General features: G+C 38.1%; 2 protein-coding genes across 3 annotated transcripts in view; one reads left to right on the top strand and one right to left on the bottom strand.

Moving 5' to 3' along the window:
- The first annotated feature begins 1869 nt into the window (after window positions 1-1869).
- Window positions 1870-18468, top strand: stx17 (syntaxin 17). The gene is made up of 7 exons (XM_077527775.1): window positions 1870-2013; window positions 3383-3546; window positions 3619-3684; window positions 8888-9220; window positions 10066-10116; window positions 12688-12774; window positions 16729-18468. Exons 2-7 carry the CDS (start codon window positions 3424-3426, stop codon window positions 16966-16968), a joined length of 900 nt encoding a protein of 299 aa, XP_077383901.1. The 5' UTR covers window positions 1870-2013; window positions 3383-3423; the 3' UTR covers window positions 16969-18468.
- A 1708-nt stretch (window positions 18469-20176) lies between these two features.
- erp44 (endoplasmic reticulum protein 44) overlaps window positions 20177-27787 on the bottom strand; it is a 13355-nt gene continuing 5744 nt past the window's right edge. Inside the window, exons 6-11 of one of the 2 annotated variants that reach the window (XM_077527774.1) lie at window positions 26456-26571; window positions 26206-26380; window positions 26007-26118; window positions 24482-24623; window positions 22451-22553; window positions 20177-20684 (exon numbers count right to left, since the gene is read on the bottom strand). In XM_077527774.1, the coding sequence (XP_077383900.1) occupies window positions 20577-20684; window positions 22451-22553; window positions 24482-24623; window positions 26007-26118; window positions 26206-26380; window positions 26456-26571 (756 nt within the window). In that variant the 3' untranslated portion in view covers window positions 20177-20576. The remainder of the gene's footprint in view (window positions 20685-22450; window positions 22554-24481; window positions 24624-26006; window positions 26119-26205; window positions 26381-26455; window positions 26572-27787) is intronic. The other variant, XM_077527773.1, reaches the window with a different exon arrangement.

Below are 27787 nucleotides of genomic sequence, written 5' to 3'. Positions count from 1 at the left end.
GAATGGTTTTTAAAGATTTTTTTTGGTTTTTCTGTTAACTGCTATGCTATCAAGAACTAGCCATCAAAAGCGAAAATCAATTATATCAATATGTCAGTATATTTTTCAATAACATAGTATAAGAGTTTTATTTGATTTGAGAGACACTCCATTATGGTTGAAAACATTTTTTTAAATGTGAAAAACAGACGTTTGTACTTTTACCCAGTGTGGAGTGGTCCCTGGAGAAGTAGGTATAGCCTACTCTCAATTTTCACAATTTTTTTTTTTTCAAGTAGTCCAGACAAACATCCTATGTTAGAAACGGTGACATGTAAGAATTAATCATTCGTCATTTGTACTTGCTCACAATAATAAAATTATCACTTGTGAAGAACTGTTTGGTAACACGAGCAGCCTGAGGTAATGTAAAATGTATTTTTTATGAGGCAAACATAAAGTATATGTTATAAAACAAATTACAATATTTGGTGAACAATGAACAAAAATAGTGAAAAACAGTCTGGTAAATCAGTCTGGTTAGACTTCAGTATTGTTTTGTTCCGAATCTTAAACTATTTGTCCCCATTCTTGTGTTTTAATTTACCGGTACTTAGAAATCAAGTACCAGCCTAGCTACTACAAAAGCATTTTCTGACCTACATTTTTTTCTGCTGGGCAAAATGTAATATTTTTTGCTGATTTGGACTCTTTTCCCACATAAGAACAACATGGAAATGTGTTTTGGGGGTTTTCTCATGTTTTTAGTTGTTGGATGCCAGGATAATAGCTGTAACGTGTTGTAAACTTCTAAGCTTATATGTAACATTTTTAACATGAACATCATGCAAATCAAGTTGCAGTTATGATTGGTTATGTAAGATCCAATCATGAAGCAGAAGCGTTGACGTCATCCAAATTATGCCATTTTATTCGTTTAGACACGCGTATATGTCGTGTCCACTGCAATCATCTATGGGTGAACTAGAGCATGCAGTTAGTCTGTAACCGGCAGCGTCCACTCCAGGAATTGAACCCACGTCGCGATCAAGTATCCCTTGTACAAGGGCAAATCAGTTCACCTAAGCTAAATTTCTGGGTCACCATTGCGGCTCTGGGAAGCATTTGAAGGATTGTTTTCCTTGATGCCAAAAGTTAGCCAATATAAGTGTAGGCAATTAGAAGCAGAGGAGTCTAGGCCATGTGCATCAGGAGGGATTTAGAAGGGGGTATACACAATGCTGACTGAAAAAAGAAGTGGGTATACGCTGTATACTCACATATACCCTGGACTACACCACTGCTTTTAATTTCGGCGTACCATGGTTATCATTTATGCTCAAGTCTTCTTGTGAGTGAGATGCCAAGAAAAGGCTTTCGTAACAAGGTTGTGTTTTTTTTGTTAAGGAACATAACTTCTGAGGAAAATTGCCACCAATCATACCAAAAAAACTCATTTGAAACACATTCTGCTATGTAAATTAGAGGGACAGTTTAGGGCGCTTCTCATAATCTAATATTTTAAAATAATATGTAGGAGTCACTTTTACTCCAGCTACATTTAATTTATTTTCATGGTTATTATAATTTACACAATATATTGCCCTACATTTGGTGGATTTTATAAATATTATTATATTAAAATTTAAGTTAAAATTAATTGGGAGAAAGGGACATATAATCCTGGAAAGACCCATATGTACATTGTGACGAGAAATGCTTTTTATGTTTAAAAAAAAAAAAAAAAAAAGTTAAGTACTCGAGGTTTTATTGAAGAAAAGCACATTTGATTTAATTAGCACGGTCAAATACTCGTATTTAGTTTTGTAATCTGATGAAGACTACACTATCATGCGGAAAGAAAAATACGTGTTCGTTGCTGTTTGAGGTCGGACACTTTACGTCGACGCACTTGGGTGAGACTTGTTTACAAATAAGAGCTGTCAGAAACAAAACACGTCATAGCTGTTGTATAATTTCTCCACACAATGGAAAGAAAAACATAAATATTTTGCTTGAGAGGTGTTCTCTTGGGTAAGTGTCACCTTATGTGCGTTAAGTTTCGGTGCGATTTTATGCCACGTTTAGTGTCGGAGCTAGCTCAACTTGACTAGCTGTCTACTCCGGTCGATTTACAGAACAGTATACGCATTTGTAGTGCAGTTGTTCTTTTTATAAGTGTGCTTAACACTCCCTGCCCGTGTACTGTTTCACGTAATATGAATAGATCTTTTCTGTATCATTATGGTTTGTACGGGTCAGTTTTGTTTTAGTATAAACTTGAGTAGCAAACTTCCGCCAATGCTTCAAAATCAGCTCACTGGCATACTGGTGTCGTGAATTGTTTCCAGTTTTTCCCTTGAGTCAAGAACTAATGTGAGTAAAATGCATGTGGATGAAACGTCATCCTCTACTACCCATTAAGATCCAGCACCACAATTATTAACAACCGGATCTGATGAGATTTCACTGCAGTAGAATCTGAACACGTCAAATAGGATTTTCAGTGTGAAATTGCTTGGCTTGACACAACATCCTCCGATCCTGTGTGCAACTATGCACAATGTCAACAACTGGTAACATCAACTTGAGTCACACACCTTTTTAAAAAAGTTACTACAGCAGAGATTTGCAAGTATTGGGTGTCGATCCCACTAAAAAATTTTACATTTTCCAATGGTAATTGTTAAATGTACCTCAAACTTTGATCCACAAACATTTTAATAACATACATACATACATACATACATACAAACTAATGCATGTTTAGCATGTGTAACAGTGGCCTTCATTCCCAGCGAGTGCCTCAAGACCCAGCCTCTACTAGTCCCAAGTGTGGATTAAAAAAAAAAAAAATGTATGGATAGCAACCACATAGTTTTGCCTAACAACAGTCAGTTTGGCCTAATGCTAACAAAAAAACAAAAAACACCTACTTTATCCATTTCAAAAGTGACTACTGCAGTTTACTGAGTCAGTTGTGAAACTCTTCTTTGTGTGTGTCTCCATGTCTGTATTATACTGCCTCCATGTGGCCAAGGCGCATACACGAGAAGAAGCGGTGCAATGTCTATTGAAATTAAGTACAAAAAAAAAAAATAGTGATTCTAATTATGTAATTATTGTATGTTTTTATAAAGTACAATATTATAGAGTCACTAAGTACGTGTTTCCTTACTTAAAAACACATTACAAACATTTTTTGGGGAGGCTGGAATCGATTTATGGCGTTCCGACCCAAACCAAAGTACCAAGCCAGTTATTCCTTTTTTTTTCTTTTTCTTTTTTTTTTCCTTTAAGGTAGGACACGAGGGAAATTTGTAGTGTACTATTTTTTTAAGGCCTATACAGTCACTCTTATGTCACAAAGATTATTACCCTCTCTAATGTGTTCTATGTTCAGAGACCAAGCCCGGCAGGTGTGGAGTCACGTCGGCAGGTCCCATGGCGGAGGGGGGCACCAAGCTGACACTGAGGCGCCTGGAGGCTCCCATTCACAAGTTCATTAAAGTGGCTCTACCCACCGACCTGGAGCGGCTGCAGAAACACCACAACAACATACTGAAGGTGACACTTGAGGTACTGTACTGACATCCACATCAAGATGGATGTCTGATTTGTTTTCCTTCTCCTTTGCAGTACCAGCAAAGCCAACAATGGGGCCGCCTTCATCAGGAGCACATAAATGCCAGCCGAACAGTTCAGGTACACAATGACATTTTTCAATAAATCAACCCTTTGTTTGCACATTGGTGACATGACATTTTAACAAAAGCATGTGAGTAAGTTGACGCTAACCAAGGTGTCAGCAGCATGGTGCCCGCGGGCACTTGGTCGCCCCCTAGGACCACATGAGTAGCCTGCGGGCCTGTTGTAAAATTAACTCACCACTGATGGAACATCCTGATTTTCAAGAAATGTTGTTCAAAGGATCATTTGACAATGTAAGTGTTGCTTGCATATTGATGTTTATCTGTAGATAGAGAAAACATGACCCATTAATGAATCTCACTAATTGCTACAAAAAAAATTGAATGATGACTTTTACAGCATTCCTAGCAAGTCACACTTTCCTGTCAATGTGGAACGATTTTTTAGAACAGGCCTGCTGGCTACTCATTTGGTCTTTGGGGTAAAAGTGACATGTAACATCTGCTACCTAAATTTGTATAACTACTAATGAGGACACTTAAAACAATTGCACAGCTGTATTTAAAATGAATTACATTAGTACTATGCTTTTGGGCTATTGAGTGTGTAAATTATTACTGTATTTTTTTTATTTTATTTTATTTTTCTTGCCACCAACTGGCACAATGTGCGTCACTGTCGATGCTGTTTAGATTTTTGAAGTTTGAGCCTGGCTGATAAATAAATGTGCCTATTATTTTTAAAGTCATTTGTCGCTTTTTGAAAATTCCTGTCTAAGCATGACTCTGTGATGTTTGGTAATCGTTTCACCCCTAATAGAGGCAGTTCAGTTCAGTTTAGTTCAGGAGTGGGCAGTTAATTGTCCTAAGGGGCCAGCTGAGAAACTGGAATGGTTTTAGAAGGCCATATTGATATGCTAACCTAAACTGTGATCCATAGTAATTTAATGTGAGTTGTCTTTTTTTATTTTTATTTTTTTATTTATTTTTTTAATAAACCGCTATTGTGTCAATATTGTATACTTTGTTGTAATAATAATAATAATAATAATAATAATAATAATAATAATATTTTGACATTTTCAGCACTACCTGCCAACTCATATTAGCCACTTTATTTCATACAAACAAGCTTGTTTTGGCAAAGTTTGCCCATTCTCCAATGTCAGTGACTTTTGGTACATCAAGATCTACTTGTATGAACTGCAACCACATTTTTGAAACAACTCACCCGAGGCTCAGTTTGGCTTGCCCACGTGGTGTCAAACTCATTTTCATCACTGGCCTCATTGTTGTTATGGTTTCGCTTAGAGGACTGCTGTGACTGTGAAACCATATAAATGTATGAACACCTCATCATATTATTACATGTACGTATAATGTGGGGGGGGGGGGGGGGGGGGGTGCAAAGTAGGTCTAAAGTTATTAAAAAAAAAAAAATTACAATGCTTATTGTATTATAAGAATAAAAAAAAAATTACACTACTCTATACTGTATATAGGGATGACCAACCACTCAGAGGCTAAGAGCCACAATTTTTCATTTTGTTACTCCTGTCCCCTCACTCCCTAGCTCTTTTGCATGTTTTGACGAACTCCATCTCATTGTATGGCTTTATAGTCCGTGCAATTATCCAAGCAAGTTGACACAAGTGCTTCATAAATTTTGGGAACAACTGTCTCTACTTAGAACAACTTGTGCTTGTGAAGTTCAGTTCCCTTCGGTTCCGGATTGATGTTCTCAAAAAATGAACTAAGATGCCGCTGAAAATTTAAAGCCTTGAAATGCTCCAATGAAGTCCAAGATATAAAAACTGTTTCATATTCATATTTTGTTTTGCTGTCCATTTCCCCCCTCCCATTTTGAGAGTGAACTTGGTAGAACACTACTCAAAGGGTTTTCCTTCCATCAAACACTTATCACACTGCACTTTCTCAGTGTGAAAGGTCCGTGCAACAGCGCGCCCATATTTGGAAGTGGTGACGTAGCAGCCTACCAGGAAATAAAAAGTGAGACATTTTCCCATTGGTTTAGACAAGTGCTAGACCACACTTTAAGAAAATGTATCTTTCATTCAATGCAATTTTTTTTTTTTTTTTTTTTTGAGGGTGACTTGCCATCATGGCAGCTGTCCCCCAGCCAAGGTCTTGTGCCAATTTTGTGTCATAAGGCGAATTACAAAAACACTATATTTGATGACAATACAGTACTGTCAATGGAGGCTGTCAAATTAGAAGCTAACGTTAGCAATCAACATATGTGCTTCATCTCACATTGTTCTCTTAGTGCTGTTCAGGTTACTTTTCTTGTTGAACATGCTTTACCCCCCCCCCCCCCCCCCCCCAAAAAAAAAAATGCTTGGAATTAATCCTTTGATGCTGAAGTCTTACATGGTGTGTCAGTGTTACACGTGATTTTTAAAAAGTTATTGTCATGTGTCCATCCATCCATTTTTCTTTCTTTCTTTCTTTCTTTCTTTCTTTCTTTATTTATTTATTTACTGGTTTAGTTTTTAAATCAAACTGTTTTTGTTTTTTTGTTTTTTTGTTTTTTTTTCTCAGAACTATCGTGTTCTGGATCTTGAATGAACTTGCAGTAATTTCCACCCGCTGACACTGTGTACCAGACTGGGTACATCCTGCACAGGTCGCCAAGAAATCACAGGGTCCTTTAAGGCATATTTTCACCCACATTTCATTCAAGCCTTCGAATTGTACAACCTTTAGGGCATTCAAATTTAGACTTCCTGCTTTAATTGCATCTGCTCCCTACTTTCAAATTCATTAAAAAAATAAATAAAAATATGACATGCAACCTTGAATGGATGTTTTTGTGTCTATATCAGCACGTTGGGTGTGAAATTCCCAGAGGGATGATGTTGCCTGGAAGCCAATAGGCACCCAACCAATCCTCTCACCACTACACTCCAAGCCCAGGGGGGTGAACATAGAGTGCTTTCCTGTGTCTTTATGGTGTTAATCCTGACTCTTGGGTTAGTGCACTCTGTGTTAAGTGTACTGGACAGACAGACAGACAGAAAAGTAAACTTGCAGATGTCGTGGAACCTCCGAAGTCAAGCACCCCAAAAAGTCCCCAGAAATCTTTTAGAAAATGTACCTCAAAGGACTAAAATAAATTATAGTTCAATCTTGTGTAGCGTCTCACAACTTTTTATGACATCTATTTAAGTATTGTAAGGAAAATGTTTGGGTTAAACGTTTCTTGACACTAATATGTTATATGTGACCTCACTGGTCAAAACATGACATTCTGATTAATATTACATACAATATGTGTTATGCAGAAAAATCAAGCGATTTTTATCCATCTTAGCAGGCGGCCATTTTGCCACTTACTGTCGATTGAAGATCGGGGTTGACTTTAAAGACCCTTAAAGTCCCTCTTCATAGAGATGACGACCATCACAGCTCACCTATTTGCGGGGTTTGGTCATGTGACATTCACAAATTGAGCTCTTATGCTCTGCATTGTGATGTCATTTTCAGTTGACAGCAAGTGGCAAAATGGCCGCCCCCTGAAATGGCTAAAATTGGGTGCATTTCGCGGCTTAATTCATATTCCTCAAAAACTAAATGTTAATGTCAATAAATATTAACGTCAATAATATGTTATATGTGATCTCACTAGTCTAAATATGACATTATGACTAATGGCCATTTTGCCACTTGCTGTCGACTAAAGATGACATCACAGTTGCTCATATAGCTGGTATATATATTCAAGACGTGTAATTAGCAAAGCATGTTACGTATAGCACTTTGACCCTCATTTACTCCAGGTCGGGTAGCTTGGATGGCGGAGGTGTAATCCTCCTGTCACCTTCAGGGCATGACGGGATGAAGGCGCTTCTGTTTTCCTGTCTTATGCTTATTAAGACCTCCCACCCCAACAGCCTCTTCCCTCTCAACATTTCCATGACCGTAACGGATCAATGGGAGGATGGATTTGTGTGATGGAGCGTGACTGTAAAACTAGTGTAACAGGGAAATTAACAAGCTTTTCATTTTGACAGTGCAATTTACGGTCTGTGATGGTTTCCATCCATCCATTTGCTGGTCAAGTTACAGTCTGTGACTGTACAGTCTATGTGGCTAATGATCACCTGGAACGATTACCTGCCAACCACAGAGCTGAAACATGAGGCTCTTATGTTACAGACATAATACATCCAGATTTTATCCAGTTTTGTGTAACAGTTGTTGAACTGTGACATTGTGGGAAAGGTGAATGATGGATGTTAAACTTCACACCTTTGACCCGGCAGATTTCCCTTTCAACTAGTCACTCCAAATGAAAAAAAAAGGTGATTTCCACAGGCTGGATAAAAGGACTTTAATAAACAAACACCCATTCACACTGTGTAGCTTACTGACAAATAGGACTGTTCATCTCATAGTTGCAGTTAATTTGTGTGTGAATGCGCCAAACAAACAAGAGCCTGCTTGAGTGGGCGTGTCTCATTACACTCATCTACTCAAGCATCCAGCTTATTCCGCGCACCCATGAGGCTTTACATGAATTATTGGTGCGACTTCCAGTATGAACCTGAACCGGCGTTTTGTTTACATTTACTGTTCGTGCAAGTAAAGATAAAAATTTGCATTGAAATTACTCTTAACTCATTTATTCGCAGCCATTTCCGCTGAAGATCCCGGCTGCTTTCGTGGATTTTGACTGATTTTGCAAGGCCCACAGAATATTATGTTCTATTGCTACAAAAACATGGAACCTAACAAAAGAAAGTCTCTTCTTTCATCAGGGAAAAAACGGTGTGTTTCTATTTGTTTCTGTTTTGCACCAATTAGCATTAGAATATAGCTAAGTGTCATCATTATTCATACTTGACAGGGGAAAAGAGCCTTTTGCAAAATGGCCCTGGTTAATCTCGTATGCTCTGCAGCTACCTGCTGGCCATTTTTGTAATAACTACCATTGTTTCAACCGTTCTCTGCAATTCATAGGCTGCATCAAAGCCTTGTGTATGCTCTAGCATTAAAAAAAACTAAACAAAAAAAAACGTATAAATACGTCTTTGGGACGCTTAAACATTTAAAATCGAACATATTTATATGTTTTTGGGACCAAATGCTTCAATAGTGCAATTTATCAAAAAATGAGTGATGTAAAAGTTCAACTATTTACTATCCACCTTTGATGATGTGCTGTAACTAGTACAGGGAAAACATCTTAAAACAGAAAGCGAATCATCCGCCTTTTTTTTTTTTTTTCCCTCCAGCAACTGCGAGCCAACATCAGAGAGATAGAGAAGCTGTGCAGCCGCGTCCGGCCCGAAGACGCCACAGCTCTGGAGAAGCTCGTCAAGCCGGTCAAAGACAGGGCGTCGGCCGCCACGCGAGACTTCCTGCAGTTGCACTCCAACCCCGTCCTTCAACCCACGCCGTCTTCGCCGCCGCCTGACTCTGCTTGGCCATCCGGTCCAGAGCTCAGCACTCGACAGGCTGGTGACGACACAGACGAGGAGTCCGTTTCTGGCTGGCAGATTCAGACCCAACTGCCGGAGATTCCTGTAGAAGAGAGTGCTGCTGAGTCTTGGGACAACCTGGAAGAGGTACAATATGGCGGGGGAACACCCTAAATATACCAACATGCAAACACTTGATTGTACTGTAGGTGACCATATTTTCATTTAAAAATGAAACTTTCCGTGTCCTTTCCAACGTGAACTTTCTGTGAAAATATGCTGACCGGTGTTAGAACCACACGCCACTGAGGTGTTTTTGCCTCCAGCTAAGCCCCGCCCTTTAAATTGCGTCACATTGTTTACAAACCTTGAAGGGGTCTATAGATTAAAGAGCACAAAAGGTGTTCATTCAATCGTATGCACTGGCTGGGAGATATTTAGGTTTAAAAAGGTCCACTACAGGGGACAAATTTGATTTGCTGGTAGTCAGGAGGATACGAATTAAGCAGCAAAATCCAGTTGTTTTCATCAATATCAGAAGGCGACCCATTTTGTCACTTGCTGTCGAGTGAAAGTGACATCACAGTTGCTCAGGTTTCAGGTAACAAGTTAACCAATCACAGCTTAGCTTCAGAAAACGGATGAGCTGTGATTGGTCGTTGCCCGAGCACTGAGCAACTGTGAAGTCATCTTCAGTCGAAAGCAAGTGACAAAATGGCCGTCCCTTGAGATGGATAAAAACAGCTGGATTTTGCTACATAACTTATATTCCACAAATGTAATATTAATCATAATGTCATGTTTAGACTAGTGAGCTCACATATAACAAATTATTGTCAAGAAATGTTTATGTAGTTGACTTCCCCTTTAATGCAACTTAGTGTCATTTTTGTGCAATCGGAACTAAACAATCAACATCTTTCTGTCTTGTTATTCATTCATTTATACATTGGCTGTCAAACAAACGTTTATTTAAATTTTTTCCCTTTCAGGACCTTAAGCAGCTGAGTGGTTTGGTGACAAGCTTCTCCGTGCTCGTCCATGTAAGTATGAACAACAGTTGACTTGAACATGTTGAGCCTGTGTGCGTTATTTCCACTCCCGCTCTGTTTGCGTTGCTGATGGGACTCCTTTGAGAGCGCAGATCAGTTGAAGGACTTCTGCGGGCGGGGGGGGGGGGGGACCCTCTGGGGGCCTCTCAGCAGAGAGGAAAGCTTGAGCAGTAGCCAAGGGAGAGAGATGGGAGGATTTGGCGGTGGGAGGGGATGTCTGCGGGCAACATGGGGATGCATCGGAGCAGGTGGAGAACAGACGGTTCAGATTATCGCCCGGTCCTCTGGGATGGAGGCAAGAGAGATTAACAGTGGCGAGGAGAGAGAGTGAAGATGTAGTGATGGTTCAAAACAGGCGAGAGGAGGAGCAGAAAGAGCATAGACATGTTGTTCCGGCATCTCGTGGGGGGGGGGACACTGGGGGAGTCGTATTCTAGTACACAAGCACCATGGAATTACTGTGAGTGTGTCATGTGTGTGCTGTTTGTGGCGTTTTCCGCTTTTTTTCTTTGAATCGTTATCGCCTCTGCGTAATCATGAAACATGATGTTCCTTTTTCACAGACTCACATGTTAATCACTCGGTTTGATCAAAGCCATGACAAAAATGATTTTTTTTCTGTGGAAAGCTAATTTTGTTCTAAAACTCAAAGCTTTAGATAGGATGTGGTACAAACACGGCATAAGAATAACAAAACTAAATTGGTTTTAATTTCTTCTTATCATCCAATTATTATTTTTTAATGTCCAATATTGTTCCAGCCTGCATTAACATACAGTTTGTGCAAGTTACAAATCATGAGCTGCATTGGAAATAATTAGTTCATACTGAAGTTCATCTGACCTCCTAATTGTTTTTCTTTTCTTTTTTTTTCTTTTTTTTTTTTATAATTGCTGAAGCCAAAAGCATGTTTGCCCCACTTAAAAACACACCATCAAAATATCAGGCTAAATACTCATCATTCTACAATTGTGGTTCTTGTGTAACTATTTTTTTCTGCATTTGTATTATTATACGCAGACGTACGCCAACAGTTTTAATGGTCGCTGATTGAACGTGTTAAAAATTTCTCGGCGACAAGAAAAAAACTGTTGGCGAACATTCTGCGAACGTTGGCGCCCTTGAACAAACCCTGACAAGAAATCAACATTCACAAGTGAAGTAATTTCTCAAACACTCACAAATGTTAGTGTACATGTATTAACTGGTTGTTTTATGCAATATTATGCTACAATAGATTTTTTCAAACTCATTCAAAAAAAAATTATATCATTCTTTAAAAATCTAAATGAAATGAAAGGGGACGGAAAGAAATGACACTTGTGATAGCTGCACCTGATCAAAAGTAAATACATTAATTAATAATAATAAGAATAATAATAATCAACACAAAATAAATGGCAGTAAGCAGTCAAGGTAATTTCATGGTAACAATTGAACAAAATGATTCATTGATGATAATTAAGCTTGTATAAATTTTTTAAAAATACAAATGGAGTGAGATGATTTAGTTTTATAATCCATATTGTTCCACAAACTGGCACCTTGAGTTGAAATACATCATTCTTTTTGTTTTGTTCTGTATTTAGGTTTGAAAGAAATATCTGTTCCTCTTAATTTGTACTCACGTTCCCTTCTTTTGAATTTGATTTGCATGTTAATTGGTAAAATTTCATGATGGGCTTTATACATTATTTTAATAAGGCGGTTAAACGCCATCAATTCATTGAGTTTAAGTTCCCTGTTGATGGCCAAGATTCAATTTTGTACATTTCTATTTTTATTCTCATAAGTCGCATTCATTCAAGCTTTTATTTTGAAGGGCTTGACTTTTGACAGGATGTTACATTGATGTTGCGACTGTGGAAAAAGCCTTGCCATCAGTTGGGACTCACAACTTAGGAAATGCTTCAGGTAAACACATGTGCATTGATTCCTGGAAATTTTTATTGTATTTTATTTTTTAATTTTTTTTTTATTATTATTGTTTATTTTTTTGTCATTTAAAAAAATAGGGCATCTAAAAATCAAGGTTGCACCTTATTTAGGGCCTAATGGGGGGGAAAAAAAGCAAAAAATATGAGGAGTAAAAAGTTACAATGACAATGTCATAATATTACGAGAATAAAATATTTTTTCCATTTTTTATTTTTTAAATACACATTTATATTGTCTGGATTTTAAAACCACCCAGTGCAGAGAAGCAGGAAAAGAGACAAAATGAAAATATTCAATCAGGATCACTCAGCGCTTGTGCCCGAATAAAAGGAAAGAAAGCTTTTACGTGTTATAGTGGAAGTGAAGTGTTGTGAATGGAAAGTGGTGGAGGCGATGGAAAGTGCCCTCCTTGTTGTTTGGTCACTGTGTCCATGTGGCCCTCATAGGGAGAGAGACAGCTGCCACTCTGAATATTTCATGAGATACTCACAAATGTCATCTTTCAATAAACCTCCAACCTGCACACATTCATCCTTTATCATGATAACAGTTAAAAGCACAATAACAATAATTAATAGTAGTAATCTGACCAGAATGTGTGTGCGTGTAACTCCTGTGTTTCAGTCCCAGCAGGAAAAGATTGACAGCATTGAGGACAACGTCAACACGGCCGTTGCCAATGTGGAGGAGGGGTCCAAGAGCCTGGGGAAGGTGTGTTGATGTGTGCGTGCGCGCACGAGGAGATCGATGGCACTTTGCCTCGCAGCCATTCCGACAGCGTTTGTCCCTATTGATCCGCTTGAATACGGAGGAAAGCCACAATTAAGGAAATTGAGAGAGGAGAGGGATGGAGAGCTCGCGTGTGCGCGTGGAGCATCAAGAAGAGCTCTGAATAAGCGCTTCACGTTTTCATTGCCATTTGAGCGCACGCGCTCGGGAAGGGCTGAGTGTACCTCGCCGGCCTTCGCACTTATGACACACTCGAAATGTCGAACGTTTGGCCGGCGTGAATCACGTGTCGGAGCCACTCGACGACACGCACCCACACCGTCGCAGTACCGACGGTTACGTTTTTTCTTGCGTGTGTGTCATTATTGCATGAAATGAAACAGAGGCAAAGTTTGCCCACTAACCAGGATGTACTCTTCATAGGTCAGGATATACAGTAATCCATCTTTTATTCCAGACTACCCCTACGACAGATGCAATCCGCCAAGTAGCGTCCATATATTTGTCAGACGATTAAAATTTTCAATCGTAATTAATAACATTAGATCAATAGCTAACTCACAATTAACTCATTTGCTCTCAGTAACGTGTAAATACGTTTGTTTTTGTTTTAAGTGTCCCAAAGACGTATTTATACGTTTTTTTTTTTTTTGTTTTTTTTAATGCTAGAGCATAGAGAAGGCTTTAATGCAGCTTCTCAACTGCAAAAAACGGTTGCAGAAATGGTCATTATTACATAAACGGCCAGCCGGTGGCAGCAGAGCAAAGGAGATCAACCAGGGTCATCTAGAAAAAAGCTAAATTACATACAATTTTAAATAATTTGTGAAAACTGATGAAACTTAGCGCTCTTCTAATGCTAATTGCTACAAAAAGGAAACGGATAGAAACATACTTTTTTTTTTTCCTGATGAAAGAAGAGACTTGAATCTTTCTTTTGATAGGTTCCATGCTTTTATAGCAATAGAACACAATATTCTGGGGGCCTTGCAAAATCAGTCAAAATCCAGTAAAACAGCCGGGATTGCTTCTGTGAAAATGGCTGGGAGTGAATGAGTTAATAGCAAATTTTACACCTGTTTTAAATGTACAATAAAATATTTTTTTCCTAAGTTTTCATACTCTTGTTAAAGGTGCATTGAGCAGTTTAAAAAAGGTAATGTTAAAGCTTTTTCTACATCATACATGCTCCACCAATGCCCAGATGAATACAAAGAGCCCTGACTATTTTACTCTGACTGCATCTATCTGCTTTTATCTTCCCTTTATAGTAGAGTGTGCAGACCACCGTACACTCCACAGTTAATTTGTAAGGGGAGGGGCGGAGTTTTTCTTTGCTCATTTGCATTCATCTCTTCATTTGTTAACTGTGGCTGTCACTTTAAGATCGTGCACGTACTCGCACACGCACAATGAACGAGCCAAACACAGATGCTGCAGTTACACTTTGGGCCAGAGGTGGCAGTCGTGAGTAAAAAAAAAAGTGACAAACTGCACAATGATCCTTGAACATAAGTGGGGGGAAAATGTTAAACTAATAGAAATGTGGCTGCAACTTTTAGTCAGTGATAATTTCATAAAAATGCATAAAACTGAGTTAAAATTAAATATTGATTTGTGTTGAGGTCATTTTGCTACCACTAGATGGCATTATTGCATTTGTAAGACAGTGAACGCGCAGTACATTTATTTCTTTTCATATTAAGAGCCATGTAATCTGAAATATGAAGTAACGTGTGAAATTCTGCACATTTTAAAAATTGTAAAATACAACTTGACACCAGTCCCCACAAATATATGCATTATTATTAAATTTCTTACTGCTAAATTTTGACGTGGCCGCCTTAAAAAAAATTAGTGGCATAAAAGGAACTTTAAATTAGCTTGAAATTAATGCTAATTAGGCACCCCTAATATATATATATATATATATATATATATATATATATATATATATATATATATATAATAAAAATAATCATAAATTTTATTTGATATAAGTATATTTACCTTACAGCAGTGCATTTAACTGTGCACAAATAACTTTTTTGTGAAAGTAAAAAGTATCATTGTATTTAATCCCAGCGTAAACTTTTGCTTTTCAGTGCATATGACTTGCAAAATCCACATTTTAACAGTAAAACTGAGGCCGCTTATTTCGAGTCTTGATGTATATATAATGTCCTCGGCAACCCCAACTGAATCCTTTTAACTCAGCTCAGGTGAAATTAGAATTGCCTGCCACAGGGGGTGGAGTTGAGGGAGGTTAGCGTTTGAACTAGATTAATTTAATAGCGAGGTGTTAATCAACAGTGTGTGTATGCGTGTGTGCTCATTAATTGCCATCAGCAAAAAGCACCTTCCACTCTGATGATAGCGGCTGCAAAAGGCAGCCAAGGAAGATAATGAAATCAGTTTGAAGCTGTAGCGGAAGTGTCCCTTTTACATTCGTACACGCACACGAGCTGGGTTGTGTGTGCGTGCGTGTGCATGTTTTCACTATCCCTCCTTAGACTTGTGTGTGACTGTACAAGCATCCACACAATGGGAATTTGACTCCATTTCTTTGATTGAAATTTTTTATCCAGTTTATACATTCACACATTCACAATAGTAACTGACATTGTAGTGCCTGACTTACATTAAGGTAAATGAATGTATTATACACAGTAAAAAATAAAATAAAGCGTAATATTTATTACAAAAAATAGTAACATTTTTCACTCCGAAATTAAATTCTAAGTAAATTTTACAAGGAGAGTTTTGAGTAAATTTTACCAGTTTATATGTTTATATTAGGGGTGTTAAAAAAATCGATTCGGCAATATATCGCGATACTACATCGCGCGATTCTCGAATCGATTCAATAGTAGGCGGCTGAATCGAATTTTTTTTTTTTTTTTTTAAAGAGCTCAGAATTGTTCATTCGGTAGTCTTACCGATTCAACGTCTTATCATCATTGCCTTTTTTTTTTTTTTTTTTTTTTTTGTGTGTGTGTGTGAATCGATTTTTAAATTTCCAGTTTTAATGGAAAAATATTCAACAAAACGTCTGACTTCGGGTTAGGATTCACACCTTGAGCATGGAAGAATGTTATATGAACGGAACATTAAGCCTTAATATTTTATTTTAATGCTGTTCAAACATGAAACAGATTACAACCTCTATAAGACTGAAATTTCATATAAATAAATAATACATTTTTATATAAATCTTACACTCTACAAGCTTACTGATTAGTATTTTCTAAATTTGAATGAAAAAAAATCGCAACAATCGACTTATAAATTCGTATCGGGATTAATCGGTATCGAATCGAATCGTGACCTGTGAATCGTGATACAATGTATATATGTATATATGTATATATATGTATGAAAAAAAAAAACTCAAGGGGTTTAGGAGACAGCCACTCTACCACCTGAGCCATGCCGCTCCTGCTATGTGTTAATATTAATAATAATAATAATTATAGATCAGATTTATATAACGCTTTCAGTATACTGATGATGTCATAGACCAGCTTTTGGTCTCATTTTAGACACACCAACAATTCAGCGTAGGAGCAACCAGCACGAGTGGCATGACTCAGGTGGTAGAGTGGCTGTCTCCCAAGTGGCTGTCATGTATTTGTTCCTCAACGCTTGAGTAACTATATTTATAAATAATAATAATAATAAATTGGTAAACAGTACTCAAAACTTTCCTTGCAAAATTTACTTCGAATTTCTGAGTAAAAAAAATATATAATTTTTTTTAGTAAATAGTACTTTTTTTTTCTTTTTTTTTAAGTGTACCTACGCCTAATTTGACTATCACAAACTGCACCTGTGACTCAAATTCTGATTTATTTTTATTTTTTTAAATCATAATTTTATTAATCTACACATGATTGGATTTAATGGTGATGTCTTTGTGTGTGTGTTCATTTTCAGGCGGTCGGCTACAAATTGGCGATTCTGCCTTTGGCCGGAGCGCTCCTGGGCGGCGCCCTAGCCGGCCCGCTGGGCCTACTGATCGGCCTGAAAACGGCAGGCGCGGCCGCCGTCGGGGGCAGCGCCTTGGGCTTCGCGGGGGGCAGCCTGGTGAAGAATCACCGCAAAGGCTTGCTGGCGCTGCAGATGAAGCAGCTGACGGCGCCGCCGGCCGACGCCGAGTCAAGCAAGGACGAGTGAGCGGCGGAGTTGACGGTCGACCGCGGGACGTTGGTGCCTGTTGCGTAATCAAGACCGTGAGCTGTGCAACCTCCACGGATACCAATGAATTTGCGTTTGTGATACGTTTTAGTGGAACGGCGTCAAATTGGCATAGTTGTGTGCTCAGCCTCATGTTAAATAGAAAATGGAGACACCATGGTCACTTTTTGAGACCTGAACCATTTCCTGTTAAGAACTTGTCAACTTTTACCAAATCGAGTTCCATTACAAGAGCTGTATGAAAAATGCATTTACAAATCAAACTAAAATATCACTAAAAATAAAAATAAAAAATCTCATCGCAAGATGTTTTAGACCGCCTGGAATAGATAAAAGATCACTAATATAAAAAGACCGTTTTGGGCCAATTGCTGTACAATGTGTGTCAGAAAAGTTCCAGGACTGGCGTCACATTTTAAACCCAAAACTAGAAGATATGAGTGTTGCCCTTCAATGAAGTCCAGATCATCATCCAGCACATCTACAAAGAAGAATTGTGGCCGTTGACAATCAGGCAACAATTCAACAACTCACAATACCCTGAGCATCTGACAGTTCCTGGCAGAGGAAAAAAATAGCCGTGCTGGAGCAACCTCCTCACCCCAAGCTCATGGAAGTCAAGATGTTGACCACATTAAGATGGCTGAAAGATCCTGGAAGAAAGGATCCTCCCAAAAGTGCATGAAGGTTCAGTAGATCTGCGCAGTCTCCAAAAATATCCAATCTTTCGTGACATGCATTTCAAAAGGCATCATTTTGTTACCACTCTTGTATTGGATCAAATTGGTGCAAAAAAAAAAAAAAGTGTCCACTGAGTCATTTCTTTTTGCAGGGATTGATATCCTTTTCTGAGAAACCGCTGCAACATAGTTATTATACAAACCTGACATTACTGTACAGTCACATTGACTTCATACAACTAGACTATTTCTGGAGAAATTGCGTGGGAATGCTGAAAGCTGAATGCCAATAGATGAATGCTAAGATTTGAACGCATGTGGAATGCTTATGAAGTAAATTGAGAGATAAATTGTGAAATTATGACCTCCTGGTTACTGGACAATGCACTTCACCAACTGTGCCAAGTTATATGTATGGAAGTGGGCGTGGACAGTGAAAGTTAGAAAAAGTTCAATGTCTGTCCCATTGAAAATGGAAAAAGGTTTATATTACAAGTTAAATTGTGCAAATACTGTAGGTAATGTGGAACCGGACAATATATACCCCAGGTGTGAATTTTTCAAGCTAGTTGAAATATGAACAGTGTAATTGGATGTATTATGTGGGAGTTGTTACGCGGCAAAATTGTGTGGAGAATAAATTGTTTTTTTTCATTAACCTATGCAGAACACCCAAGTGCTACCATGTAGGTCATCAGAAAGTAATGTTGCTCCATGTTCTTTATATTTTGCAGCTTCTTGTCTGCCAAATGTTGCCATTTATGTTTTAAATGTGAATAAAGAGCACACGAAAACATAACATATTGTAAACTGACTTTTAATCGTCATCCCTTTCCCAAATTCTTCCCCTCTTGAGATGACTTGTTTGATGGCATCCCTCCCCCCCGATGTGGGCTGATATGTCTCTTGGCCTTGATAGGACAGTACAAACTGAGCAACAAGTCTTATGTATTAAGATCCATTAATGGATCGATACTTGTTCCAAAGACTTATTAACTTTGTTTTACAGGGCATCACTTTCTTCCATACAACAGCCAAGATCATGTGGAAGTACGTGTACAAAAACATGGTTGGATTCCCAGGAAACAAACACTAGGCCTAGAAAGAACATCCTTTCATTATGCATCGCAGTCGAGTCGAGGTCATTTGCTTCAGTGGCACAGCACAGAAAAATTATTTTCGGTCGGAATTTTAGTAAAATCTTTGGCAACCGTCCATCCATCTATTTTCTTGACTGCTTATTCCTCACAAGGGTCGTGGGGGGTGCTGGAGCCTATCCCAGCTGGCTCTGGGCAGTAGGCGGATTTTTAGAATTGATTTTGTGCAGGGGTGGGGAAGTATGTTTCTATGAATTCCTACTTTATGAATAACTAACAAATTATTTGGAGCGTTTGTGGGTGTGTGGCGTTTTGGCCTATTTGTAACATTTTTTTGGGGGGGGGGGGGATACGACTCTTGGAACCTTAAGGATTTTTTTTATTTTTTTTTTAATTGAATTTGAGCCACTTTAGCAAAAATCAAGTTGTTTCTCTTATTTTGCGTTCTGAGTGATTATCTAAATCAGGGGTGGGGAACCTTTTTTCCTATTTCAGACTTTACAGTCCTGTTTGTGAAAAAAGAAGATTCGGCGATATAAATGTATAAACACCCAAAAAGTTATCCGCTGTAATTACTGAGAGACTGATGCTCCTTATAATAGCCATGAAAATTAAGCAACATGAGGGGGGTCCGCAAATAATGGATGATAAATTAAAAATAAACCGCAAATATGAACGCTTTAAATTCCAAGATGAACCCAAAGTGCACTACAAGGTGACCTTCATTTGACCTCAAAACTTATGCATGCAATATCAAACTCTTCCATTTCTTCTTGTGCAGCTTGCTGGCAAAAAATTCACAACAGGATTTTGCTCCAAAGACATCTACGTCTTTCTGTAACGCTTCCAGTAACTGTTGCAACTTGGTAATGACTCTCATCTCAGCGACTACATGGTCCTGAGAACATCCTGTTTGAATCCATGTCGTTCAATTGTTAAGGCGTTGTCATGATGTTGAAATGTTGAGCGGCTTGAGACTGCGATTGTTTGAATGCCAATTGCAATTGACGCAGGAAACAAAATCGGTCCATTCATGGATCTGTTGCAAGTTGTGCAAAAGTGTTGAACCATGGAATAGTTGCACGTAGGCAAAAGTCAAAAGTTTAGAGGTCAAAGTAAGTTCACCTGTAAAGGTTGGACAAATTTCATCCAAGAGTGCAATATTCCGTGCTATTTTAAAAGAATATTATTGCACTCATGGATTAGAAATTTTAACCTTTTTTTTTTTTTTTAACAATAGCACATGCAGGTTTCCCCACCCCTGCTTGAAACAAGTAGTACCAATTAATCCTTCAGAAATCTTGCACGGAGCGTTAGAAGATGCCGCTACTTCAAAATGGCGTCTTGTGCTTTTAAAAACATACGAGAATGAACGAGCAAGTGGAGTGAAGGTGAATGGAATAAACTAAAGAAAAATAACGGTGCATTTAATTTAGATCAACAAATGCCATGGAACATAAACATATGTACAAGCTCAAAAAAACAAAACAAAAAAAACGTAAAAACACTTCTCCTGATGCTTTTACCCCCATGCCCACACTTCTTAAGTTTTCACCCTTCCCCAAAATCCAAAATAAAATGTTACGAGTTAAGAAAATATCGATTATTCCAACATGGTTGTGTGACGGGCTCTCGCTCTCTCTTCTCCAGTTCTTCTTCATCTCTTTTCAGTAAGAGTGTTGGGTGTTGCTGTTCTGTCCCGCTGGCCTGTGTCCTGACCCAAAGCCCCCCTCCCCAGATGTCGCCCACCCGCTCCCGAGGCGTGGCATTGAGTCAAAAAAGGGTGACTGGAAGGAAAAGGTGGCTGAGGTCACAGCTCGTCGCGGTCCCGTCTGAGGATGGTGTAGCGGGTCTCGCTGGGCGCCAGTTTTTGGAAGGAGCTCTGCGGGGGTTTGCTGGCCACGTCGCCCGTCTCCTGCTGACGACAAGCACAAAGGGCTAAGAAATTAAAAAAAAATAAAAATACTGACATTGCAGCAGTTTGTGCTTTAATAACTGTATTTTTTGAGGTGATGTTCCAAGTCGTCATCAATTATTTTTCCCCTAATGAAATGAATGGAAATGCCAAAAATGGAAAATAACACCTTTTAGGATTCTATTTTTTTTTTTTTTTTTTTTTATAAAAACTGAGAAATTGCCCTAATAGTCTAAACGTCATTCTGATTAATATTGCGTTTGAGGAATATCAGTTAACTCATTCACACCCAATCATTTTCACTGAAGCAACCCCCTTCGCTCAATTTTGACTGATTTTGCAAGGCCCACAGAATATTGTGTTCTATTGCTATAAAAACATGGAACCAACCAAAAGAAATAGAGTCTCTTCCTTCATCAGGAAAAAAAAAAGGTGTATTTCTATCTGTTTCCGTTTTGCAGCAATTAGCATTAGAATATAGCAGTCTCACCAATCATCACATTCCTGGTGAAAACAATGACAAAAAGAGCTTGTTGCAACATGGCCCTGGCTGATCTCTTATCCTCTACTGCCACCTGCTGGCCGTTTTTTTTAATAGCTACCATTGCTTTAAGCCACCTCATCAAGTCAGAAGCTGCATCAAAGGCTTCTGTATGCTCTTGCAAAACAAAACAACAGCGTTTAAATATGTTTTTGGGAGTAAAGGACAAAGTATTAAAAAGTTTTTTTTGTTTTTTTTTGAAACACGTTTTTGGGTTTGAATGAGTTAAGCAGAAAAATCTGCATGTTTTATCCATCTCACAGGGCGGCCTTTTTGTCACTTGCTGTCATCACTAAACAACATCACAGTTGCTCAGGGCTCAGGTAATGAACCAATCATGTCTCAGCTTGCAATGTCACATGACCAAACTCAGAAAACATTTGAGCCCTGATTGGTTGTTACCTGAGCAACTGTGATGTCATTTACTGTTCACAACAAGTGAAAAATGGGCTTAATTCATAATCCACAAATTGCACTGTCCTGTGAAAAGCACTTGTCAATTTGTGTCGTTTTTTTACGTTTAGTGGGTGAAAATGATCCCAAAAATGTTTAAAAAAAATTTATAATAATCCAAATGCCATTCTTAGACTCGACTTTCCTTTAAATGGTTAATGCTACAACACGGATGCTATCCATTAGCCAGTCTATGCATGTTGTCTATTGTGTTAGCATTGTTCGTTAGCATTAACTAAACACACATTCCTAAGGCTAAGCTAACACGCTTGTTTCAAAAATTGACATCTGCTTCCTAACAACACTATCACAAGCAAGTTTCCTTTTCTTACAATCCATTCTAAGGGCCAATTACGAGCAAACAAACAAAGTGACAATACTGTAAATGCAGCGTGACGCAGAGCTAATGATTCTTACGCAGCGCAACAAGAAGCACAATAGATCCTTCCGCGTGTCCATGCCAAGAGCTTGCTAACACTATCGCTATCGGTTTCCTGTTTCTTAGAAGCCATTCCGAGGGCTAATTAAGAACAAACAAACAAACAAACAAAAAAAAGACGGTAACTTATTAGCAAAGCGTGACGCACAGAGCCAATAATGGTCACGCAGCACGAGAAGAAAGACAAAAGAGCATTCCGCGTATCCACGCCAAGAATATTTGTGAATAGCACGTAAATCTGTTGATTAATGTTCATGCAATGGGAGGTCTTGTCTTGTATTGTCATTTGCTTGCGTTTGGTGACGGAGAGGCTAACGAGGCAGTGTGTATCCAGACCTGTCCGGGCGTGCTGTCTGTGGGGTCCGGACCGTGGTGGAACTCCCGGTGTAGTTTTCCGGAATGGAGGTCCAGCACGAACTGTTTCAGCTTGCCAGGAATACTAGAAAGATTCAGCACAAACAACGGGCCGTGAATGCGACGGGACATTCCGCCACGTCGCATTCCACGCATCCGGTCCGACTCGTTGGAAAGGACAATGAGAGACGCCGGTCACATGACGGCGCGTGAATCCATAAAGCATCTTATTAATGACAGGTCATGAGCGGCTGTCGCGTTACGCGGACGGCGCCCCCGGTGGAGCTTGTGTGTGTGTGCGCCTAGCATTAGCGCATACATACAACATACGCTGCGCTAATGCAATTTCAAGCTGTGCGCCACACGCTGCGCTGATGTGATGCAATTAGGCCCGGCGAGGCCGGTCAGTCCTCGGGGCTTGTGTCTGTGCGATCGGGCTCTGATTGGGGAGGGTGGGGGCAGAATAAATACGAGCACATTTGATTAGAATGGATTAGCTTAGCGCTTATTGCCCGCGCCAAATCATGTCACATTAGCACCGCTGTCCTGGCCCATTCACAATGGACACTTTCAGAAAGGGCCCGACATTTTTTTGGCTGGTGCGCAATAGCCGATTACACTGCGTATGCGTGTAATAAATGCTTCTTTATTAAGGCAGATGAGAAAAATGGTGGCTCATGACATCATTAAGCATGGAGAGGAAGCACTAGTCAGATTTGTGGTCAGCTATCATTAGATTTGCCTCATCGGTTTGACATGATGGGATTATTGCAATAACACTGGTGCACACGTTCCACTGGGGAAAAAAAAACAAAAAAAAAATACTTTTTTGTAGGACACGCACATACAGGTCAAAATATTGGTGACATTAATATAATACTATGAGCTCAATACAAGAATTACAAAAGGTAATTTACTTTAACATGTTTATTATTGTAGTTGTACAGTAGTTTAAGGTGGAGTAGAGTAGAACCTCACTGCATAATACGGTGGGCATTATTTGCATTTCTAATTTCTAATTGCATTTCTGACAAAAGAGGAAAAAAAAGTATTAAAGTTGATAGTTACAATAACACTTAATTGGCACAGTTTTTTGCCAGTGTAAATTATAAGCGGAATAGTATTTTATCAAAACAAGTATCTTTGTATCAATCAAAAGTCAGTGTCTGTTTTTCATTTTTAGTACATTACAAAAGGTTTTCATAAACGTTGTTTTTGCTTGATGACAGGCATATGGGAAAAAACTATTTTATTTTTTAAAGACAAAAATCCAGATTTTTTTTTTAATTATATTGTTTACATGATTTAAGCCATTGTCATCTTTCGCAATGAACAATTATGAAAACTCAACAAATGGTACTACAAATGATTATTTTAATAATTAATCTGTCAATTACTTTTCAATGACTCAGTTAAATAATATTTAATTTTGTCCCTTCATTAAAAAAACAGGACATTATTTCAAATTGACTACCGAAAATGAAACAAATAAGAGTAGAAGTCACTTACTATTTTTGGCAAAAAAAAAAAAAAAAAGTATAAGCAGGTGTCTATTTTTATTTCCTAATCATTTGTTTTATTAAACTCAAAGATAATCAGTCTGGCTTTCATGAAGGACTCCAGAAATCTGAAAATATTTACTGTTGAGATGCTGAAATTCTGAGAATTTGGACAATTTTCACTTGTTTCACCTGTTTTCTGGGTTTGGTCAGTAAACTGAGCCATGAGTGCTCGTTACCTACTTCCTCAATACAGGTGATGTTATCTTCAGTCGACAGCAAGTAGAAAAATTACTTTTGAAATCTATTAATTGTACATTGTTACAACATTAATTATAGACAAAATAATAACTTTTTATGACTGAAAGTGGCTCAATGAGTCAAGTATACCTTTAATGTCTCTAAATGATTTTATCTATGACCATATAAATAGTTGTTGATTAGAAACTATGCCAATTTCTGCTTGGCAAAGGCCCACTGTTGAGAAGCAAGAAGAAAAGACATCGGTACTTACTTGAGGTCTTTATAGTCGGGGAACACATACATGTGCCTGAACGAGTCGATGGCGATGACGGGACAGTCGGCGGGCGTCTTCTGGATATGCAGGAGAGGATGGCGGAACTTGTCGCAGTCGGCGTGCAGGAAGTTGATGGACCCTGAGCAACACACACAACAGTTTGCCATCAGGAAAAACATTCATGACATTAACGATTTTCGCGGATCCTAAAATCTTTTGGCAACATAAAAACAAAAAAGTTGAAATATGCCCTCCGGTATTTACTTCTTGGTAAGGAGCCATATTATTCGAGAGGAGACTGAGGGCAGAAAGAAAACAGTGCAACATGTAGCAAACTGGAGACTGTGAAGTCAAATATTTCTGCATTCAGAGCAGTGTGAAAAGGGGATTCTGTTTCTCCTGTGGGCTGTTTCCCCAATTCCACAAAGTGCTGAGTAACTACAAAACCGTCGCCACATTAAACGCATTAGTCAAAATGAGACAAAACCACAAAAGGAGAACAAGGCTCTCTACTACTTCTGAGTAAGAAGACTCATTTTATTCAAGAGCAAACTGAGAGCAGAACAAAAAAGTGGCAAATGGAGTGTAATAATGTAGAATGTAGTGCATCTTGCTCATTTGTAGTTGTGTAAATATAATATTTTAACATCTGCTACCATACTTGTCAATGACATTTTTTTCAATGGTGATGGGTTGGGGGAGCATCTAATGCTGCTCCATTGTAAATTTCAAACTTGGAAACAACCAAGGTTATTTTAGATAGCTAAAACTAACGAGAAAACAAACTAAAATTCAAAATACAATTTTGTTAACGAAATAAAATAAAAACCAAATTCTTTTTAAAAAACAAAAACTAACTGAAACTACATTTTAGAACTAAATATAATGATTGCCAAATGTCCTTCGTTTTAGTCTTTGGTAATTAATGCATGAGCCTTTGGAGATGATTTTAAATGTGATTTGAAGTACATTTATTTTGATATTAACCGGAATAAGGACGTTTGAAAGTGTGTCACACAGAAGTGACGTCATCTAGTAGCAGCAGCCAATAGAAAAGCACCTTCAGATGACGTCGCTCCCATGGTGTTTTTTAAATATTGCACACAAGTACTACAAATAAAAAAAAAAAAAAAAAAAAAAAAAAAAAAAAAAAAAATGTTACTACTTTGGTGTGTAATATCAGAAAATGGGCAGAATTGTAAAAAAAAATAAAAAAATAAAAAATAAAAATAATTATAATAAAAAATAATAATAATAAAAAATATTTTTCAAAGTAAAAGTAGACATTTGTGAGTGCCTTATTTTGATTAGTCTACAGAAATTACATATTTACTGTTGAGAGGCTGAAATTGTTAGGATTTGTACTTTTTTTTTTTTTTTTATTAAATACAGCCTATAAATAATCAATTTATTAATCGAATTATTGTCTCTTTACAGTGAGCTATGTTTCATTTCAGAGCCAATTGCATCACAAGGAACTTAAAAAAAAAAAAAAAAAAAAAAAAAAAAAAGACAATCTCACCTTTCTCGCTGATGAGCTGACGAGCTACTTCCTGCTGGAACTTCTCTAAGCTCTCGTTGTCTTCTTTGAGATGAAACAAGATGAGGAAAGGGATGCCCTCTTCAGTGAGCTCCTGGAAAACAGGCACGTTATTTTATTAAAGACGATGTCATACATCAGAAGATATCACTGATGAAGATTTGGGGGTTTGGGGTCAAACCTCTCCGTTTTCAAAGGTGATCTCCCTGACCAGAGGCACACACTTGTCCTGAGCCCAAGCGTAGCTCAGGTCGAAGTTGGTGAGGGAGCCGAGGTAGACCATGTCTGGGGAGTTCTCCCCAACCGGCTTGTAGATGATGTTGTCCCCGCTGAAACGCTCCGACTCCGACACGGGCCTGGAGGGCGGGAACATCCGGATCAAGTTCACACCTGGAGCCATAGCGGGCGGGAGGTGGGAGGTGCTGACTCACCCGAAAACAGCCGAAAAGACGCAATCGTCTCGCAGGATGTTGGAGACTTTTTCAAAGGTGCGGTAGTTGTCGGAGTCTTTCTTCTCAAAGTAACCAATGATGTTCCTTTTGCTCCTCTGTGGAAACAGAAAAATTACTATGAGGGGTGTCGAATCAAACTGTTGAATATATATATTTTTTTAATGAATATCAGGATTATTATTATTTTTTTTTTTTTTTATCTGTTTGGCTCAACTGACAGTGTCAAATGTGTATTTAAATGGTGGCATATTTCAGTGAAGAAATGTTTCCTGATTGGGGTCTCCAAAGTATTGAGCAACCCACATGCAGTCACACTCCATCAATTAACTCATTTGTTCCCAAAAACGTATAAATACGTTCTATTTTAAATATTACCAGTGTCCCAAAGATGTGTTTAGACTTTTTTTTTTTTTTTTATGGTATACTGAAGGCTTTGATGCGACCTCTGAACTGCAGAGAACGTTTGAAGCAATGGTAGTGATTACAAAAACGGCCAGCAGGTGGCAGCAGAGTATAAGAGATCAACCAGGGCCATGTTGCAAACAAGGTGTTTTCCCCAACAGATTTGTGAATAATGAGGAAATCGTAATTGCTGCAAAATCGAAACAGATAGAAATATACGTTTTTTTTTCATGATGAAAGAAGAGCTCTAATCTTTCATATAGCAGGTTCCATGTTCCACGTTTTTTTTTTTTTTTTTTTTTTTTAATGAATATCAGGATTATTTTATGTATTTATTTATTTACCGGTATTTATTTTTTAATCTGACAGGTAAATCTAAAATAATTTTTAACTCACCAAACTATTTAAATTTTCAATTGACTTTATAAGAAATGCTGCTGACTCGGGGAAGCTTTTGTTTTGTTTTTCCAACATTAAAACAAAACAAAGAGATTTCAGGTATTTTAAAATGTTGGTATTATCTAACATAATAAAAAATAAATTTTGAAATGTCTGAAAAATCGTTCAATAAACGAGATTGAAAACATTACAACAAAGATTTGCATTTGCATTTTAAAAAATGTTGACGCCATTAACCCCTCCCTTTTTTTTTCTTTTTTTTTTTAACAGAAAATGAATATCTGCTTTCTTCAAATATTGCTTGTCAGCCTCCTTGACTACGAATAATCAGATTTGGTATTGGCCCTGAACAAAACATGTCTATTTCTAATCTCACATGCCACAATTTTGGGTTACCGGTACTACACTGAAAAAATGGGGAGTAATATTTACTTGAAAAAGCCTAAATAAAGGTTGACGCACTCACAAAGTAAATTTTACAAGGAGTTTAACTAGAATTTTTTTCAATGT

The sequence above is a fragment of the Festucalex cinctus genome, chromosome 7 (genome assembly GCF_051991245.1).
Source record: "Festucalex cinctus isolate MCC-2025b chromosome 7, RoL_Fcin_1.0, whole genome shotgun sequence".
Classification (NCBI taxonomy): Eukaryota; Metazoa; Chordata; class Actinopteri; order Syngnathiformes; family Syngnathidae; genus Festucalex; species Festucalex cinctus.
The sequence above is the reverse complement of the archived record's forward strand: the minus strand, read 5'-3'. Positions and strand labels throughout refer to the sequence as shown.